Source organism: Tenrec ecaudatus, chromosome 8 (genome assembly GCF_050624435.1).
Source record: "Tenrec ecaudatus isolate mTenEca1 chromosome 8, mTenEca1.hap1, whole genome shotgun sequence".
NCBI lineage: Eukaryota > Metazoa > Chordata > Mammalia > Afrosoricida > Tenrecidae > Tenrec > Tenrec ecaudatus.
In genome coordinates this window covers 68684406-68704263 of record NC_134537.1, presented here as the reverse complement: position 1 = coordinate 68704263, position 19858 = coordinate 68684406, and the positions used below count along the sequence as shown (strand labels likewise).

At 42.6% G+C, this 19858-nt stretch overlaps 1 protein-coding gene across 7 annotated transcripts in view; it reads right to left on the bottom strand.

The window, feature by feature from the left end:
* The window catches only part of ARHGEF10 (Rho guanine nucleotide exchange factor 10), a 202501-nt gene that overhangs the window by 70070 nt on the left and 112573 nt on the right, over window positions 1-19858 (bottom strand). For 5 of the 7 annotated variants that reach the window (XM_075556420.1, XM_075556415.1, XM_075556422.1 and 2 more), the window contains 5 exons: window positions 18758-18874; window positions 16403-16495; window positions 8627-8797; window positions 6241-6386; window positions 2780-2961 (listed from right to left, as the gene is read on the bottom strand). In XM_075556420.1, the coding sequence (XP_075412535.1) occupies window positions 2780-2961; window positions 6241-6386; window positions 8627-8797; window positions 16403-16495; window positions 18758-18874 (709 nt within the window). The remainder of the gene's footprint in view (window positions 1-2779; window positions 2962-6240; window positions 6387-8626; window positions 8798-16402; window positions 16496-18757; window positions 18875-19858) is intronic. The other 2 variants (XM_075556416.1, XM_075556419.1) reach the window with 1 other exon arrangement.

The following is a 19858-nucleotide window of genomic DNA, read 5'->3' as shown; positions in this document are numbered from 1 at the left end:
TAGGCAGTAATTGCCAATACGTTGAACCAGAGCTGGGTATTTCAGTGAGTTTTTAAGCAATCAGAGGATAAATTAGTAACGGGAATTTCTGGACCTTTTTCAATGTTCTATTCCGGTGAAAGGAACAAGAGCCTTAGCATTGAGAGTTATGGTTCCACCAGATGTAAAGGGGCTCACGAATGCCTAGGATTTTGATCTTCATAAATCCCATCTCATTTTTGACCACGTAACAATTTTCCTCAATTCCTACTTTGCACATTCCAACTTTGATCCTTAGAAGATGTTTCCAGCACCATTCCCCTTATCTTGAGTCATGGCCCATCAGCAAATGAAGATTCGCAAGTCTCCACTCCCACAGGTTTAACCCAGCTCAAGGCACCAGAACCCACCCCCTACAAGAATTGTGCTCCTCTCACGTCACATTTGAGTGTCGTTGGACCTGAGAGGCTCATCCTTTGGCAATAACTCCAACAATGTTTCGTTTCCTTTGTCTAAGCTTTCCATATTTGACAATGCTTCAAAGCTATGCATAAAGTTTTCAGAGGTTTCTTCCAAAGGGGGGTTGAGTCCTTCTTCGATGTCTGTTCTTAGTCTGGGAACTTGCTGAAACCCGTTCACTTTGGGTGACCCTGCTGGCCTTTGAAATACCAGTGACACAGTGACATGTAAGCCACCACAGTACGATGAACTGACAGACCAGTGGTGGAAATTTAATAGGAGGGACCATTTTATTATAATAATTGTGATAAAATAGTGTTATTTTAATAATAGCATTCAATGATGTTGAACTCTCTCATCAAAGTCAGTAACAAATGAAAATTAGACACGTTATGCTCAAGGTCTGGATTCCACACAGAAAATGTAGAGCAAATCTCTAAGGATTGCTCACCAATTTTCCATGTAAATTCTCTGTTGCAAACATTGAAAAAAATGCTTCCTGACAAACTCCTCTTCCTAACATTATGAGTCCTTGTTTTCCCATTAGAGGCAATAATGAAACAAAACATGACTGCCCATACATACTCAATACAAGCATATGTCTTTCAAAGTCCCCTCCTCTCAGGTATGACAACAAATTTCTCCTTGAATTCTGTCTGAAGACAAGATTTACACTCCAGAGTGATACCTTTTATTTGACTAGACAATACGAAGTATTATATCCACTGTCTCTTCTGCCACAGCTTAGGAAAAGTCAGCAACATATAGGGCTCAAATATAGTAATAAACTTTTTACAGGTTCTTCCTGGAACAATTGATTTAACCTCCCACTTTTATGGTTTTCTTTTTAATATTGCAATGATTGTAGTCTCCTTTTTAAGTTAGTTTGATATAAGCTATAAATCATGAATAAAAATGTGCCATTGTTTGTGATACACAGTATCTACTTTATATATCAAAGCCACCTTTGGCTATTTGGGCAGTATAAAGAACTCTTAATTACAAATACATTTTCATATTGTTGGCACTATAAAATATATAATGGTATTTTTGTTAACAAAATCACTTAAGACTCATGGGGCTTAAAATCAGTATTTTCAAATAATTTAGATTGACAACAACTTTTAGTGAACAAGACAATCAATCAGCTTTCCTTGAGTAAAATTGAAATGAAGACTGTCTTATGAAAAATCATTCCTCATCTCATCTGCCAACCCTACACCCGTGGGTTTCTCCCTGCCTCTCTCCTTCCCTCTCTGATCTCTATGACACCCTCAGGACACATTTCATCTTGAATATTTGGGACATAATCTGGTACCCTGGTTTGGGTTGAGAGGTTTCACACATCATTACTTTAAATAGAAATATAATTTAGTAGGCAGCAACTCAAAAGTTTAGAATTGTAATAATATGCTTTAAAAAATTAGCCTATTTGGCAGACTACCAAATGGTATAAGTGTTAACACTAAGAAACTAAGAAAAGTAAGAGATCTCACAGCAAATTAGACCTAATTTTCCTTACGTCATGTTCAGGTAAATCCTGATGAGTACACTTACTATACTAGCAAAGTTAAATTATTTAAAAGTTGTTTCCATGCCACTGAATAGTCAGGTATGAAATAATCTGAAAACTTAATGCTTATTTGATACATAAAGAGTGCTGAAGGTTCCCAAGTCACTGCATTTTAATTGCTCCAAAATATAGGATCCAAGGTCCAGAAGCCAATATAACTTAGTGGATTTTTACTTTTTTTTTTTAATTAGAAAAGCAAAAAGAAAGAGGAGGTAGTGATGACCACATTACACTAAAAAGCACAGTCCGAACAATATTCCGCAATACGCTTCACCAGCAAACCACCTTGACAGCGTCCTTTCCCTTCAGTTTGTGACGCTCCGACAAGTGCAAACGTCACGGGAAAGAAAAGAAACGAGAAATTAAAATAGCTGACTCCGCATCTCGAGCACGTTAGCACTAGACCTGCGTCAGCAACCAATGTCTGTAAGCGCTAAGGTTCCCCAGGCCTCAGTTCAGCGCGCACTCAAAAGAGATGAGCCACAGAACTCGCCAGCGAAGACACATGCAGGACGTACACCAGGACTGGAACGGCCCAGTCTGCTCCCGAAGGGCAGAGGGCCGAGCCATGTATGAGCCAGCAAGAGGAGCTGCAAGCGGGGAGACAAGTGCAGGGCTCCTCACCGACACACAGCGTCTCCCGGCATTCGGACTCGTCTCTAACTCTGTGTTAATCCAGTGCTAGAGGGTGAGAAAGTGGAGTCGCGCCATGGCAGAGATCTCACGGGATCCAGGAATTGCAAGAACATGAATCAGAGTGTTACTTACTTGGCTTGGCGTGAGCAACCACCACCAGGCTTTCGGGCGAGTGCGCTTTGGGGTACCTGCCGCTTTCTCCCGGGCCTCCGTTGTTGCCGTATTCCACGACTCCGACGTGCCCCAGGGGTACGCTCCATTTCAACAAATATCTTTGGCTGGTTGCTATGATGGCACTGCTGTCATGTGAGGTGCTGCAACACGCAAAAGTATTTTTATTTGATGACATGAACATGTTATGATTTTTTTTAGCCCTGAGGACGTTCAAGTGAGAAACCTTTTAATTGTGCAAACCATTGCGCTTCCGCCTTTCCTATGGAAAGTTACCATTTGGTTCTCCAAATTAGCTCAGGCGAGAACATGAGCTATTGGAACTCTTTAGTCCAGAAAGCTCATGGGAGAACTGTGATATGGCACAGTTCCCAGAAAACTTTGTTTTCCGTCAGAGTTCAAAAGGGCTAAGCAGGATAACTAGCTGAACAAAAATTATCAAGCATTCTAAGAATAATATTACGGCGGAAACCCTCTGCTGTGGATAGCAAACAGTCTGCTGGTCTGATGAGCTAACTCTAAAATACTTTGTTTACCTTTACATGGCACTGTGAAGACATTTTAATAAAAGTAAATTACTATGTTACATAATTAAATATTTTGTTGAATATATATAAATATAAATCAAAGAGACCCAAGACCAATGCCCTATGTAGTTAATATTCTGCTTTCATCATAAAATATAACATATATGCAGTATTAGGAGACACTGAAAACACAAGTGTGCAGCCTAAGGATGAGATACAGAGAAAGCAAACATCTTTTTCACTGCCCTGGTCCAGGAAGGGTAACCTCACCCGCACCCTGTGCGCACATGAAAATCCATGCCTCAAGAAACAGACATTATCCTGACTTCTGGCGATAACCGTGTTTTTGCTTTCCTTCAAGTGAGATAAAAATTAAAGAAAACATAGACAAGCTTAATCAAGATGCCCACTGCTTGTCTTACAATGAGACACGTGACTTATTGGGAGCGGGCTGTACCCACGTGGCCTGACATCACAGAGCGTCTGTCTTCCAGGCCAGACCCTGGAGAAAAGAGGTCACGGACCCAATGAATGACAGTGGGCCTTCATATTTCTTCTTGTTTCCAGGAGAGAGGTCCAGCAGTTCTTAGCAAACCTCCGTTCCTCTTGCCTGAATCTTTAGCAATCTTAAAAAATGATTTGGGACTCTTCATGTCCTCAGAGGCTACAATAGGAATCTTTAGGGAGCAAATTTTTAACATTTAATCTAACACAAAATAGTCTTATGCCATCACCTTACATAAGACTCTCATTTCACCAGCTTAAGGCAGTACCACTGAAACTGTCATGCTGATAATACATGAATGGGAAATGAATTTTTACTCATTAGTGTACTTGTTAAAGAAATTTAAAACATAGGATCTGCTTTAGAGGGCTAACAGCCGCCACCACCCATTGCCAGGGCGTCCATTTGGACTTACAGGGACCGACTGGACAGGGTAGAAGCGGCCGCCAGTAACTCTATGGAGCAGAAAGCCTCCTCTTTCTCCGGCAGAGTAGCTGGTGGTTTTCACTTGCTGCATATATGTTGTATTTTATAATGTTAGCGCCCAATGTATAATCGTGATGCCACCAGGCTGTTGGGGGTCTAAATTATAAGCTTTCTCTTATCAGCCAACTGCTTAACCTCTGCACCACCAGGGCTCTTTTAAAGAATCAACTCTTATTCTTTCTGTTAACTTAAGAATAAGTAAAATTCCTAAAAGCCCACATTTATCTACCCTACTAAACATACCTACCACCATCAAGCTAATTTGAACCCAGCAATTCCAAATCAGGTTTCTGAGGTTGTAAATCTTTACGGGGGCAGCCAGCCTTATCTTTTATCCCAGAGTAGCTGGTGGGGTTTGAACCTTCAACCTTATAGTTAATAAACCAACAATTTTAACAGATACAAGCCCAATTCCTCTTAAAGCTCATGTTGATTCTGAGACAGTGGTGTTACCAATAGTTTTTTAGAAATGATGATTAAGAATAAGAACAAAAATCTTAAAATAAACACCAGTAATGTGTAAAATATTTTATTTATAAAATAATCTCACATAAGCTTGTTTTTCATCCCTGCACAAGCATTCCCTGAGGCCAGAGAGCAAGTATTACTAGTCCCCAAATGCAAACATAACAAAGGAGACTCCCTCACCCAGCATTGCCCTCAAATCAGCTTAGTGGGAATTAACAGATGTTGTGCGAACCGGGAGGTTCTTTGCGCAAATAAACCTTGAAACCATCCTACTAATTTGTTTAATTCGTTTTTGTTTTTAAGAAACTTTTTATATTGGAAAACCAGAAGTAGAAACATCATATTCTTGATATTTATTATTTTAAAAAGCCTCTCTAAACTAGTGTAAAGCAGTTTGAATTAGGTCAATCTTAGTTATATCCTTTCACACCATTGCAAAGTCAGTCCCATCCACAAAGCAGGAGCACATGGGACTTCCTTCCACTCCAGCATTCCCCAAAGTGGGGGTACTGCCTCTGGGGGATGCTGCCTCTGGGGGATGCTGCCTCTGGGGGATGCTGGAGCGACCCAGAGGGGCTGCAAAAGCAGAGATGTACACTGTACCCGGGATTATGGGCTATAGTACAAAAGTTTTAAAGTAAGTTTTTGAGTTTGGGGGTTTTTTTTCCCTGAAAAGAATGTGGGAGGCCAAATATATTTCGGATTCTATGCTCCGCAGAGAAAAAGTTCGAGTTATGGATTCAGACTGTGCATGGCCATTGTTCAGGGGCCAATGTCCAGCATAGATAGAGGCAGAGACACTGATACGGGTCAAATAAAACAAGAGAAATTAGAATTTTTATCTTTTTAGACATGTTATAACTAGCACAATAGAAGCGAGAACAAAATAAAACAACAGCTAGTAATTACAGGTAGGGCTATGTGCCGGGCCCTGTACTAACAGTTTGGCGAGCTTTCTCGCCTTCCCATTTGAAACACCGAGGCCATGATCATCATTCCTTGGACCATGACCATCCCTATTGGACAGGTGAGGAGTCCGACGCTTAGGGATCTTGAGAGTTTTCCCAAGTTATGAGGCGGCAGAGCTTCCAGACAGCTCTAACAAGCTTGACCCCACCGCGCGACCTCTGACACAGTAATCTGTCCGAGGGCCCTGACTCAGACTCTGAAGAGCGGAGATGGGCACACATATTTGCTAGTCAGTACATGAAGATGATGCTGTTATTAGTGACTTCTAGTTGATTCTGACTTAAAGTGACCCCACAAGGCAGGATACCACTGCCCCATAGATTTCCCTTAATCACAGGCCTACCGGGTTAGTTTGCAGAGACCAAACCAGAATGAGCAACTTCATGGCTACTAATGTATTCTTTAGCCATACATCCATGTACTAGCGTAACTGCAAAGCTAATGCAGTGAATGCACTACATGCTTACCGTGCACTTACTGTAGCACACAGTAGCACATCGTTTAACATGAAGAGCCGACGGCCTTTGGTTTTAATAATCTCTCCTCTGTCACTGTAGACGGTTTCTATCATATCATCAGATCGAATGAGGTATCTAGTTCCACTGCTGAGAAGCTAAATATTCAAAATGACATTTGACAAAGTTACCAAATTGATTTTACCAAGAAAAAAGATATTGCAAAATACATGCGCTTTCATTGCTGACATGAGTTATTTTCATTAAAGATAATCGACATATTCGCACTCCCTACTATAGTGTCACTCACCCTATGTATGCACATATAGAGAAGCTCAGAAGTTGACTTTATTTTGCTAAATGTTTTCTAAAAATCAATGTTTGCAGCTACACTAAAGAGTGAGTAGTAGCCAATTGGAGGTCTGGTGGGATAGCGGTTATGGCCTGGGCTATGATCTACATGATCTGTAGAGTCAGCAGTTTGAAGCCACCTGCCACTTCTTGGGATAAAGACAGGCTTTCCATTTCTGTAAAGAGTTACAGACTTGGAAACTCTCCGGGGAAGTTCTACTCTGTGTTCATAGGCTAGCTGTGAGTTGGTTTGGGGTTTTGGTCTTTTTAGAAACCATGTATATAGCTAAAACATTAAACAAAGGAGAGCCTTAAGTACCATTTAAGATAACCGCCCCCCCCCCCCACTGCCATTGAGTCGATGCTAACTCCTAGCTTTCCATATATGTTTTTTGAGGTGGTAGATCTTTGGGGGAACCAACAGCGTCACCTGGTTAGTGGGTTTGGACTGCAGCTAGCAGTCCAGTGCTCACCCGACTGCCACCAGGCATGACATCGCCTCCATATTGTTTCTGAAACTGCCTTGCTCACTGCAGAGTTTCATTTCAATCAATCATTCTGTTATTTAGAACAGGATGCATCCAGTAGAAACCATTATTTTACAATTAAATAATTTTACAATTATTTTTATAATTTTCTTCTTCCCACAGGCTAACCTAATTAAGATTTTAACTTTTTATGCTATGTCATATTTTATTTCACTGGGCCAATATAAAACATCACTACTTCTTTGGAAAGATGCTTTGCATTAATTAATAAATGAAAAAACCCATAGAGAAGACATAACTTATTATACAAAGTAGCCCAAATGAAAAGATAGCATGCATAACCTCATGACTTCTAAGGGCTTCTGGTGTTAAATCTATGTACTGTCCAGCACTAAGCCATCAATGAAGATGCAACCCCACTGCTTAACTTTTCAGGACATGCTCATAAGAAAAGTGAAAGTTTCTGCCCAAATATTTATGTACCATAAATTCTGCATTTCCACTCTTTATATACCACATAGTGCTTACTCTGTATGCACCGAATATCAAATACAACTGTCTTCCACTGCTCATATACACTAAGATCCTCCCATGGGTCAAACAAAGCCTTAAGCAAATATGGTAAAGGGTAACCAGACATGGATTATGAATATTGGAAGATGATTTTATAAATATAAAGCTGTAAGAAAGCCTTATAAACAAACTATTTTCATACATTACACATATTTTTTTCCGTAATAAACAGTTTTGCCCATGCAAAGATGTGTACAAATAAAATATTTATAATTATTTTGAACTTTATTATCATTATTTAATGATAATGAATTATGGTTGTTTGAAAGTAAAATTAAGCTGAGCGAGTTCTTCACCTTCATGAGGTCCTAGCTCAGCGGTTCTCAACCTGTGGGTCAGGGCCCCTTCACAGGGGTCGACTAAGACCACTGGAAAACACATATTTCCAATGGTCTTAGTAACCGAGACACCGCTCCTCTATCGTCTCCAGGCGGGTCCTCCCACATGCAGATACACCCACGTCTGAGTACCCGGTGTGAAGACTGTTACTTGTGCTACACCATGCTTCAAGACAAAATTTCATTTATTTGTAATTAGAAATAAATAGTTCTCACTATATAATTGCTTATTTTTTGTGATTAATCACTACGCTTTAATTATGTTCAATTTGTAACAATGAAAATACATCCTGCCTTTCAGATGTTTACATTACGATTCATAACAGTAGCAAAATTACAGTTATGAAGTAGCAACAAAAATAATTTCATGGTTAGGGGTCACCACAACATGAGGAACTGTATTAAAGGGTCATAGGAATAGGAAGGTTGAGAACCACTGTCCTAGATGCATTTGACAATCTAATACCCAAGCAGACAGACAATTAAAGCCTTGCACGCAACTCTCAGGTGTCTATGACCCACCTAAGGAACTCTGGGCTATGAGAATTATTGACATTCAAAAATTTTAGTGATAAATGGCTGAAATCGTAATGGTGGTTTAATATAAAACAATCAATTCAGCATAGAGTAAAAAAAATGTTTCTCAACCTTGTTTAAGTATCTTTCATTTATGGCTTTTGCTATTTGTTTGATTTCACAGCGTTGGTCCGCATCTCTTTTCCTTTCATTTAATTTCTCGGCTAATGTTTCAAGCTCAGTAAGTGCCATCTGAAGAGGAAGCCTGTCAGGATGTCCTTTGGATGTATTCTTCAACATATCCTTTGAGAAATGAGGCAAAATGGTAGATTTGTGATTTCTGATGTGGAAGGAAGTAGCCAGTTATCACATGCAAACTTTTAATCTCCAACAATTACATCATTCAAAAATAGACACGTGGAAAGATGGCAAGGATACCAGATATTTCTAGAGAAAAATAAATTAGGCACGTTGGAAAGGACACTAAGCTGTATGAATCACAATTTGGCTGAACATGTGAGTAGCTTTTTGCAAAAACAAAAGTGACTTACTAAATGGCATTGTCAACAGAGACAAGATTAGCATTTTATAATAAGGCACATTATAAGTACTAACATACCCCACTCTTAGAAACCGTTTTCTCTTTGTAACTATGTTCAAGATAACAATGTTTCCCTGGATTTGAGTTGGACCGTGCATTGGAACTGTGCTGGTGGAGAAGAATACTCAGAGGAGCACAGCCCGAACGCTACTTAGAAGCAAGGATGGCAAGGCTTCATCTCCTGTATTGGACATCTTGTCAGGAGAGACCAGGGCATCCTTAAAGGGATCATGCTTGGTAACGTGGGGAAGGCAGAGAAAAGAGGAAGTCCCTTGATATGAGGGGTTGACTCGGTGGCTGAAACAATGAGCTCAAAAACAGCAATCACTGTGAGCATGGCACGGGACTGGGTGCTGTTTCAGCCTGTTGTACACGGGGTTGCTATGGGTCAGAACTGGCTGGACAGCACCTAACAACAACAGGACCCGTGCATGGGTGGGTCTAGCTAGCTTTAATTTTGAGGTGTGTGTGTGAAGATACACAGAGCAAAATATGGATCAGCCCCACAGCCTCTGCAAGGCATTGGTTACATTCTTTGAGTGGTGTAACCTTTCTTGGTATCTTTTTCCAAACTGTTTCATCATCGCTGCCAACTGGCTGCTCTCTAACCTTCTCACAGCTCTTTTTTCAGAGACCAGTCTCCAAATAAAAATGTGTAGCCTCTTTTCTTTTTTTTTTTTTTAACCAGAGTTTTGACTACTTGGTAGGATCACACTCTCATAATGGCACCCTTGAATACCTCGCCCTCCAACACACACATACACACACACACACACACACACACACGCGCACACACCTATACTGAAAAAAGGCACTTGAAGCCATTCTGTGATGGACAGAGTTTTCTACATCACTAATGTATACGTACATATAAACAAAAAGAGGTTGTAAGGAGGTTACATAGTACTACAAAGTGATGCTAACAATCATAAGTAAAAAGATTAGCTAAAATGTTAAATACTGAACAACCTTACAAAAGATGTATAGATATACATACATAATTACACATATATCATCTTGATTTTTTCAGATTTAATTGCTCCGCAGGCTATCTTTACAGTTCTCTTGTTTGCATTTTCTTTCTTTTTAAAATCATCTTAGTAGGGGCTCAAACAACTCTTTTCACAATCCATACATACATCAATTGTGTCAAGCACATTCGTCCATATGTTGCCATCATCATTCTCAAAACACCTGCTTTCTTCTTGAGCCCTTGGTATCAGCTTGTCATCTTGATTTTTATACCGGGCCTTCTATTGTTCAACATGTTTTCACAGATACTGTTTTTTTGAAAGAGGAAATCTATTGAGTTGAACACGTCTTCTTCAGAACGAAATAGAGCTCCTTCCTTAGCTCTGTTGAATTGATATGAGTTAAGCAGCAATGGGATTTCACAATGCCTCCAACTTTATGTAATTATTTTTTATACCCTGGTAAAACACTGCCTGGATGATTAAATGCTTCCAGATGAATGAGTAACACACACCACTCTGTATGGGCTTCCCTATGAATCATGTCAAGTTTTATTAAAATAGGAATGAATAAAACTAGAAATGAATTCTTGTGCTACCATTATATACTGTACTGTTAGTGTATTGAACAGAATTAGCCCACCAGTAACAGAAAAAACATCACACATCGCTGAGCGGCTAAACAGTTTCCATGGCGAAGTGCCACCACACTCGCCACCAGCATGCTGCCTGGGCTCAGCTGCCCCATGAGCAAGCCCACACCGGAGAAGATGAAGTTCAACTTATTTATTTGCTACTCTGAATTAGCACTTTCTTTTTGTACCACACAGCAGAGACAACGGTCTGCTGAAGGATAGGTGGGATGCTGGGTGGAAGGATAGGTGGGATGCTGTATGGAATGATAGGTGGATGCTGGATGGAATGATAGGTGGATCCTGGATGGAATGATAGGTGGATGCTGGATGGAATGATAGGCGGATGCTGGATGGAATGATAGGTGGATGCTGGATGGAATGATAGGCGGGATTCTGGGTAGAATGATAGGTGGGATGCTGGGTGGAATGATAGGTGGGATGCTGGGTGGAAATGATAGGTGGGATGCTGGGTGGAATGATAGGCGGAATGCTGGGTGGAATGATAGGTGGGATGCTGGATGGAATGATAGGCGGAATGCTGGGTGGAATGATAGGTGGGATGCTGGGTGGAATGATAGGCGGGATGCTGGGTGGAAGGATAGGTGGGATGCTGGGTGGAAGCATAGGCGGAATGCTGGGTGGAATGATAGGTGGGATGCTGGATGGAATGATAGGCGGAATGCTGGGTGGAATGATAGGTGGGATGCTGGATGGAATGATAGGCGGAATGCTGGGTGGAATGATAGGTGGGATGCTGGATGGAATGATAGGTGGGATGCTGGGTGGAATGATAGGTGGGATGCTGGGTGGAATGATAGGTGGGATGCTGGGTGGAATGATAGGTGGGATGCTGGGTGGAATGATAGGTGGGATGCTGGGTGGAATGATAGGTGGAATGCTGGATGGAATGATAGGTGGGATGCTGGGTGGAAGGATAGGTGGGATGCTGGGTGGAAGCATAGGTGGGATGCTGGGTGGAAGGATAGGTGGGATGCTGGATAGAATGATAGGCGGAATGCTGGGTGGAATGATAGGTGGGATGCTGGGTGGAATGATAGGTGGAATACTGGGTGGAATGATAGGCGGGATGCTGGATGGAATGATAGGTGGGATGCTGGCAGCGCCCCCCGGTTACACAGCAGATGCCTGTCTCTGGCAGAAAGCCAGGGAGTTCTCAGCTTTATCTCCAGTTCTGCAGATGTAGTATCCTAGCAACTGCCAAATGGAGAGGTCAGATAAGAGCTAACTTTGATAAGGTCATGTTAAGACCACAGAACTAGAGATGGAACCGTGAGTAAGATTGCTGCATTAATATGCACACACAAAAATAAGACAGAGCAAAACAAAGCAACAAAAGATAACAAAACAACAATAAAACCAATGGGGGAAAAAAAGCCTGTAATAGGTAAAGGTCTGTTTGTTGACCTTTAGTGTTTTCTGGTGCAGTATGATGGGGTGTTATGCACGCTCTGGCCCCAAAGTCTATTTTTGGTAATCCCTTGGGACTTACTTGCTCTGCTCCCCTTGCTGTTCTGTTCTACACCCTCGGTGTGGTGGGGTCAGATCAAGAGCAATTCCCACACTGTATCTCCAGTGTTGTCCCCTAGCTGAGAAGCAACAAAATCCACATGGAAGAAGCATACCAGCCTGTGTGATCACGAGGTATCAATGGGATGAGGTATCAGGCATCAAAGAACAAAAAATCATATCATTGTGAATGAGGTAGAGTGCAGAGTGGGGACCCAAAGCCCGTCTGTAGTCAACTGAACATCCCCTCATGGAAGGGTCTTAGGGAGGAGACGAGCCAGTCAGGGTGCAGTGTAGCAATGATGAAACATACAATTTTCCTCTAGTTCATAAATGCTTCCTCCCCCCCACCCCCCTATCATGATCCCAATTCTACCTTACAAATCTGGCTAGACCAGAGGATGGACACTGGTACAGATAGCAACTGGAAACACAAGGAATCCAGGGCAGATGATCCCTTTAGGACCAGTGGTGAGAGTGGCAATACTGGGAGGGTGGAGGGAAGGTGGGGTAGAAAGGTGGAACCGATCACAAGGATCTACATATAACCTCCTCCCTGGGAGATGGACAACAGAAATGTAGGTGAAGGGAGACGTCAGACAATGTAAGATATGACCAAATAATAATAATTTATCAATTATCAAGGGTTCACAAGGGAGGGGAGAACAGGGAGGGAGAGGAAAAAATGAGGAGCTGATTCCAAGAGCCCAAGTGGAAAGCAAATGTTTTGAGAATAATGGGGGCAACAAATGTATAAATGTGCTTGGCACCGATTGTGATAAGAGTTGACTGTGACCCCAATAAAATGATTTTAAAAAACAATTAGGGCAAAGAATGTACAGATATGCTTTATACAGTTGATGTGTGTATATGTATGGATTGTGATAAGAGTTGTATGAGCCCCTAATAAAATGTTTAAAAAAAACAAAACAAAACAAAAGATTGCTGGATTATTCAGAGGCTACCACGAAACCACCACCACTGCCAGCAAATCGATTCCACCTCCGAGCAGTTCTCCGGGACAGAGTCGAAGGCCCTGGTGGGTTTCTGAAGGTGTAAATTTTGGGTAGAGCAGAAAGACTCATGCTTCGCCCGAGGGGCAGTTGGTGGATTCACACTGCTGACTTTCCAGTCCAACTCTTAACCCCGCTCAGAACCACCGGATACATGGGCTAAAAGAAACTAGCCTTCTACATTAGCTCCACTGTATCCGTACCCAGTGGGGGTAATTGAACAGAACTCAGGAGATAGTGATTGGCAATTCTCTTCCCTTAATCAATCAAGTGCCTCTTTAACGTCATCATCGGGGAAACTGACTCGCTGGCCACATCCACGTGCGCACCTCGCACTGAGAAGCTTCGCTCACCGCACTTCAACAGTGCTTTTACTAACGTGGACCCAGCTTTTCTAATGTTCACGAGCAATTAATTAATTGCATATGGCAAGGGGCCAAAATGGACACGAGAGAAAACCCTTCCCATAAATCTGGGGCCAGCAGTTTCATTTCTGGGATACATCCTGAGCTTACACTGAGGAATGTTATCTGCTTAAGACATGAATGAATCTGTAGAAAATTCCAAGAAAGGTGTTAAAAAGCCACGAGTGGGGAGGAAGAGGGGGAAAAGGAAGAAAAAAATTCTGTATCAATCCGCTAAATAAATCTAAGAGCAGCCATTTGGAAGAACTTGCTAGAGCATGTTAAGCAGAAGTACTTTAAAGCCACAATTTTTTGAGTGTATTATACCTAGAATTCAGAGTCTGTGAACTTTAACCTATTCCCCCTCCGTGAATGTATTTAGAGAAAAGTGGGGGGAAAAGATAGAGTGAATTTCTTACAAGAGCCCCTTTTAAACATCGGAATAACACAGGGTAATTTAAAGCCCTCACAGTTGTCTCCTACACGCTTCCCCACCGACACGCCCGCCTGGGGGCTGGATTGGGAGCCAGACAACCACGCTAGAACTTCAGCACTTCCACTGAGCTGCGTGCGTGGCCGTGGACAAATCATTTAACGTATATAAGCCTCAGTTTACAACTCCTCAAAAGAAAACGGTCACCTCCTTTCCAGAGACAGCTGAAGAGAATAAGTGAACAAAAAAGAGAGCACACTTTGGCAGAGCCCCACAAGGGCTAAGTGAGGACCGGGACCGTGTCCGTGCTCGCGGGGTAACTACCTGGGGGCGGTAACTGTGGGCTGCTTTTGCTTTCTGTGGCTTGGTTTCCCCACCATTCCTGTATGTATGTGTGTAATTTATATAGAGAATATATACATTCAAATATATATATCTGAAAAATTCCCTGGCAAAATAATTGCTGTTATTTTCTTAATATTTAACCCAAAGCTAGGAAACTAGATTAAAAAATAAACCTGCATTTAATAAGGTTAAAAAAAATGTTAAAGAATCGACTCTGATAAATGGTAAAAGCCCAACAACTTTCCCATGCCGCCTCACAGCAGGTGATAAGCCATAGAATGAACACACTTAGCAATGCATTACTATACAGCGTGACGCGTGGGAACAGGGCACTCACATAGGTGTCCGAGTTCCAGGCCCAAAGCTCTCACAGCACTGCTGTTGGGCTCACCATGCACACTCATGACAAGTGTAATTAAAGAATTAGCTGTCTAATTAGTTGTTGGATAACTCTCTTCCTCACCACAAGAAAATAAACGAAAAGGGCCGGTTGCTGTTGAGTGGATTCCGACGAAAGGTGCCCCCGGTGGGTCACAGTACTCTGCCCTCCATCTGCTGGGACCGTGGGGAAGCGATGGCCTCACCTCTCTCACCATTGCTTCCGTCAGCGGCCCAGCACTTTACCGTTTTCACAACTCAGAAGAAACTTTTCGTGTAAGAAACTATATCTTTCATGTTTATTGCTATCTCCCTACAGTGCCCTGCATATCTTGAGAATTCAGTAAATTTTTTCAATTAAAGGACTAAATTTTAAAGCACAGTTTCCTGGATACTTAGATTCTAGGGAAAAAATAATTCTTGTTAATAATACTCCAAAATAGGTTAACTGTGTATATATATTCGAACATATTTTTAAAGGGATAAAATGTAAATCACCATAAAGCCTTACTGCAGAAACAGCCAATATTAATATTTTAGTGTATAACCATCTATTATCAGATGGTTATGGCTCTTATTTAAAAAGCAGATGTCTGCTCAGATTTGGTCAGGTATTTAAAAATAAGAAAGGGAGGTTAGCAATATTTCACAATTGATAGCTGCTTATTTCTAGGGGCAATTTCAGTAATTTCTCTTTAATCAAGTCAGGCAAAGCCCATTTCATTTACTTAGGGAAAAATTTAAGCTGAGGTCAAACAGCACCATCATTGAAAAAGGGACAGAGGCCAAAGCCAGAGTGGTCTCCTTTAAACTGCAATGTGCACCCTGTATGCCATTTAAACACGGCACGTGTGTTGGAATTGCCTCAATGGCAGTTGGGCAAGTGCCACATCAATGCACCTCACAGAACGTCTCGGAGCTCAAAGGCAGATTTAAAAGTCCGTGGTCCACGCTCACTCACAATGCACCAAACACAGGGCAGGGGTTCTCCTAAGAAGGTATGACTTTATGTCTCATCAAACATTCCAAGTTACTTTTACTGTTTAGAGCAACAAATATGTCCACTCTTAACTTTAACAAGGAGGCTCTTGTTCATCTTTTGATCCCTGATTCTTAGGTCAGTTTTCCCTCTGGGCACAAAGAAGTGGATCGTTTCCCCCCACATTCTTCTGGGCCAGCACACTCGTACACCAAGGAAGGGCACCATTATCCCACAGCTCATACAGGCTTCCTCTACTGCTGGGTCACAAAGGTGCCCGTGCCTCTGGGACACAGTGCATGGGAGGGCTGGCTGAGGGAACAAGGCCACGGTGACACCTTTTTTTCCATGTGAGGCCTGTCCAGTTCTGTTCCCTCCCAAGGTCAGGCCCCCGGGGGCTATGGGAGGCCCAATAGCTCTGTTAGGCTCAGGTTCCCAGCAGACTTCACTGTCCCAGGGTCCTTCCAGCTATGACCATAAGTGACCTACCAGGGAAGAATTGAAACATGGGAGAAGCTACTGTCTACACATTTTCAGTTACCCTTGAAAATGTGAAAACAAAACACTGTAGAGAATTTGGATGGTTCCTATAACTAAATTCAAGATACACAATGCCACTTACCTGTAGCAGAAGAATGAACTGTGGGAATCTCTGGATTGGTTTCATCATCAAACTATAGAGTGTGATGCGGTCTGGACTTGACTCCTGGCACTGCTGCAAGGAGAAAGTTCAACTGTTGGCTCCCGTGCCAGGAGAGCAGCGACCTCCCCGAGCTCCAAGGTGGTCCACTCAACACGGCACGTTACAGTTCCCGAAGAGGGAAACGGGGACGAAGAACCGGCAACCTCTCCCTGTTCACTAAAGCCTGGGGTTTTACTCATTGAAGAAATTCATCAAAATGTGCTTTAACATATTTTCTACACCTCTTGTGGGGAGAATTCTCTATGGCAGATATTGATCATGGTGTGGAAGGGCAATATCTCACTTCTGTAACCGTAGCTCTGGGCAAGAAATACCCTGAGGAGGGAGGTTGGGGGGGGGGGGCCTCGGGAGGCGGCACTGGATGTGCAGACTGCCTGTAGAGTTTGCCCCCAGGACAGGGAAGCAGACGACCCTTCTAGTGTTTGTTTCTGTGTTCATTTCAGTCAACGTGGAGTTGGCAAGCTGACTGAGGGCAAGCTCACAAGTGCCAGAGTACACTGTGCTCCACAGGGACTTCAATGGCTGAGTGGACTTTTATTTTTTAGAATTCCATCTCCAGGCCTTTCTTCCGAGGAGCCTGTGGGTGGCATGGACCCCTCCCCCCATACCCTCCCCGCTTCTGTTAGCAGTGGAGCATGTTAACCACGTGAACCTAGACTTTTCTTCTGAACATCTGGCCACTGGGGACTCCATGAGGCACAGTTCTTTTCTGAAACACAGGGACTAGCCACTTGTTGCCCAGGGTAACTGGTCCGTTGCTAGGGTCGAAGCAGCCCCCAATGCCTACGGTCTGTCATCTTGCAGGTTGCCAACCAGAGCTGTTCTTTCACCCACCTAAGAGAGCACCTTAAACCAAGTTGCATTATGCCTGAAGCAAAGACCTGTGGGTCATATCCTGAGCTTGCCCTGGTGACTCAGTACCAGCTGTGTGCACTGGGCGAGTAATCTAACCTTTCTCTGCAGCTGAAGTTCGTTAACGATAACCAGGGGTTAGAGATATCTAGCGTCCAGTGTTGCTGGAAGTATGACATGGAGAAGGTGGCAGTGCGGGGGATGTTGTGTCAGAAAAACAGGGAAAGAGGCTCCTGGTAGGATATTCGCCACTGGGCATTGCTGTCGCTTCCTTATCAGCAGCATCCAAAAAAGACCATAACAAAGTCATCAGGAGAAATAAAATTTTAATCTGAGCAATGCCTCTGCCCCCGCCCACACACACACATTCCCCACACGGAGAGAAAGAAATGCTGGCAGGTAAAAAGTACACAGGGTACCACAACCCTTCAGAGTGGGGAACCGATTCAGTCACTGAGCAAACCTTCATTCATCCCTGGCCGCCTCCCCGGTTCTCTCCTAGCAGGAATCTGCAGGGCCAAACAATAAAGAAGCAGCCACCAGCCTGTGGCTGCCAGGGCTCACAAACCCCAGGTAACAGAGGTTTCTAACAATAGAGTTCAAGTGACAAGCACAGGTTTTGTTCCAAGGTTTTCTAATGCAAATTGAGCCTCATACAAATGAGCCTCTTAGCTACTGTGGACAGCTCTTGCTTTGGAAGGAGAATTTTAGTTTGGTTCAGATGTGCACCGCTCTCCTGCCATATTTATGTCCCAGGATTGGATATCCGTCTCTGACCAGGAAAAGCACTGCCAGCTGATTAAATAATAAAAGTCAATGTTCATTCAGATTTTTTTCAAGGAAGTCGGGGTGGGGTAAACACATTCATAACTTCAAAGTCAGTCTCAGAGGAAGGTTATCAGTTATCTCCACTACCATCAGGGGAACACAGCAAGCAAGTGTCCCCACCAAAGGGGGCGGCTTGTCCTTAGGGGAGTATGCATTTCCAAGCTCTGACATCAAAGAGGCCCTTTTTCCAACCCAGAATCTAAATGCTATGTTCCTGTTATTCTGCGAACCAAACCAAAGACAGGAAGAAAAAGATCACTTTCTTTGGGGCTCTGATCCTAGCGGTCTGCCTATCACTACATCTATTCAGCCAGAGCTCAGTTGGCTGCACCCAACAACTGGTTACTTTTAAGGACGGCACACAAAAGTTGTTTTCCAAAAGCTACGTATACTGCATGCATCCTCCTTTCTCACACTCATCCAGTGCCTAGTGTGTGTTTGCACAGAAGTGTTCCTAATCGATGACATCAGACATTTAGAAGTCGAGGTCCGTGAAGTTTCCTCATGAGGGGGAACCTGCCATCAGAGGATGAAGAAGAAAGGAAGGAAAGAAAAGCGGGCTTACCTTCAGGAATTCAAGAAAAGCGGGCTTACCTTCAGGAATTCAAGAAAAGCGGGCTTTGAAGCGCACGATTTCTTTAAGATTGCCACAGCGGTGCTAAAGTTATTTACAAATTCACTGTAAGCGTCCAATACCATGGATTTAGAAAACTGAAATATAGGAGGGAATTGAAACATATGAATAATAGATGGAGTCCACGTGCTCCCTTTTCCTATTTAAAATAAAGAGAAACCACTTGATGCCCACCACAGAATCACTAGGAGTTGGAGTCGGTCCGACGCTAACTAGTCTGATGCACTTTCAGGCTTCAGTGTTCAAAACCAGGCCAGCAAGGGCTTCAGCTAAGAAAGCTTCCCAACAATATGACTTAAAAAGAGGATTAGAGATGTTTTTCTTTAAATTCCTACCAATCCTCATTTGGTGGGCCCTACTGCAAGGCAGCAACACAATCTGGGCAAACATGTCTTAACCTTTTTCTGGAAATGCACCAGGAGAGAGAGCACTTACTGATCCCTAAACATTTGAAGTGACCGAAAAATTTGCCCTTAGTTATCAGCAACCAAAGAAAGGAAAGTGATTCCATTTTAAGCTTGTAATATTCCACACATCTTCTGGGCCAGGCGGTGGAGGGCTGATGTGACTGTCAGAGAGGGAGGGTTTCCATCTCAATCACTGGTGGTTTTAAAACGTCTTTAATTGAAAAAACAAAACAAAAAAAACCTTCCCAAGGGAAACATTTTAAGAAGAGAGATACAGTGAATGTTGAAACTGAAATAGAAAGTAGCACAAACAACAAAATGTACCCTCTTTAAATAGTCAATTATTTCTTTCTGGCTTTTAAACATGCATCTAAAGATCCATGAAAGGCATATAGGGAAAAACAAAATTACTTTAGTCATCAACTTTGTCTCTATGTGACTTTCAAGGCGTCCTGCAGTTGATACACTGCATCAGGCACACATAGAAATTATCCATGAAGAGGGTTCCCACACCCTCCCCACAGCATTCAGTTGAGTTACTTAAAACAAACAAACAAACAAACAAACAAACACCTCCTAAGCTTATAGCTCGGGAAAAGCATTACTAACTTAAAACAGTTACAGAAACCAGCTGTTACATCTTTAATTTTCTAC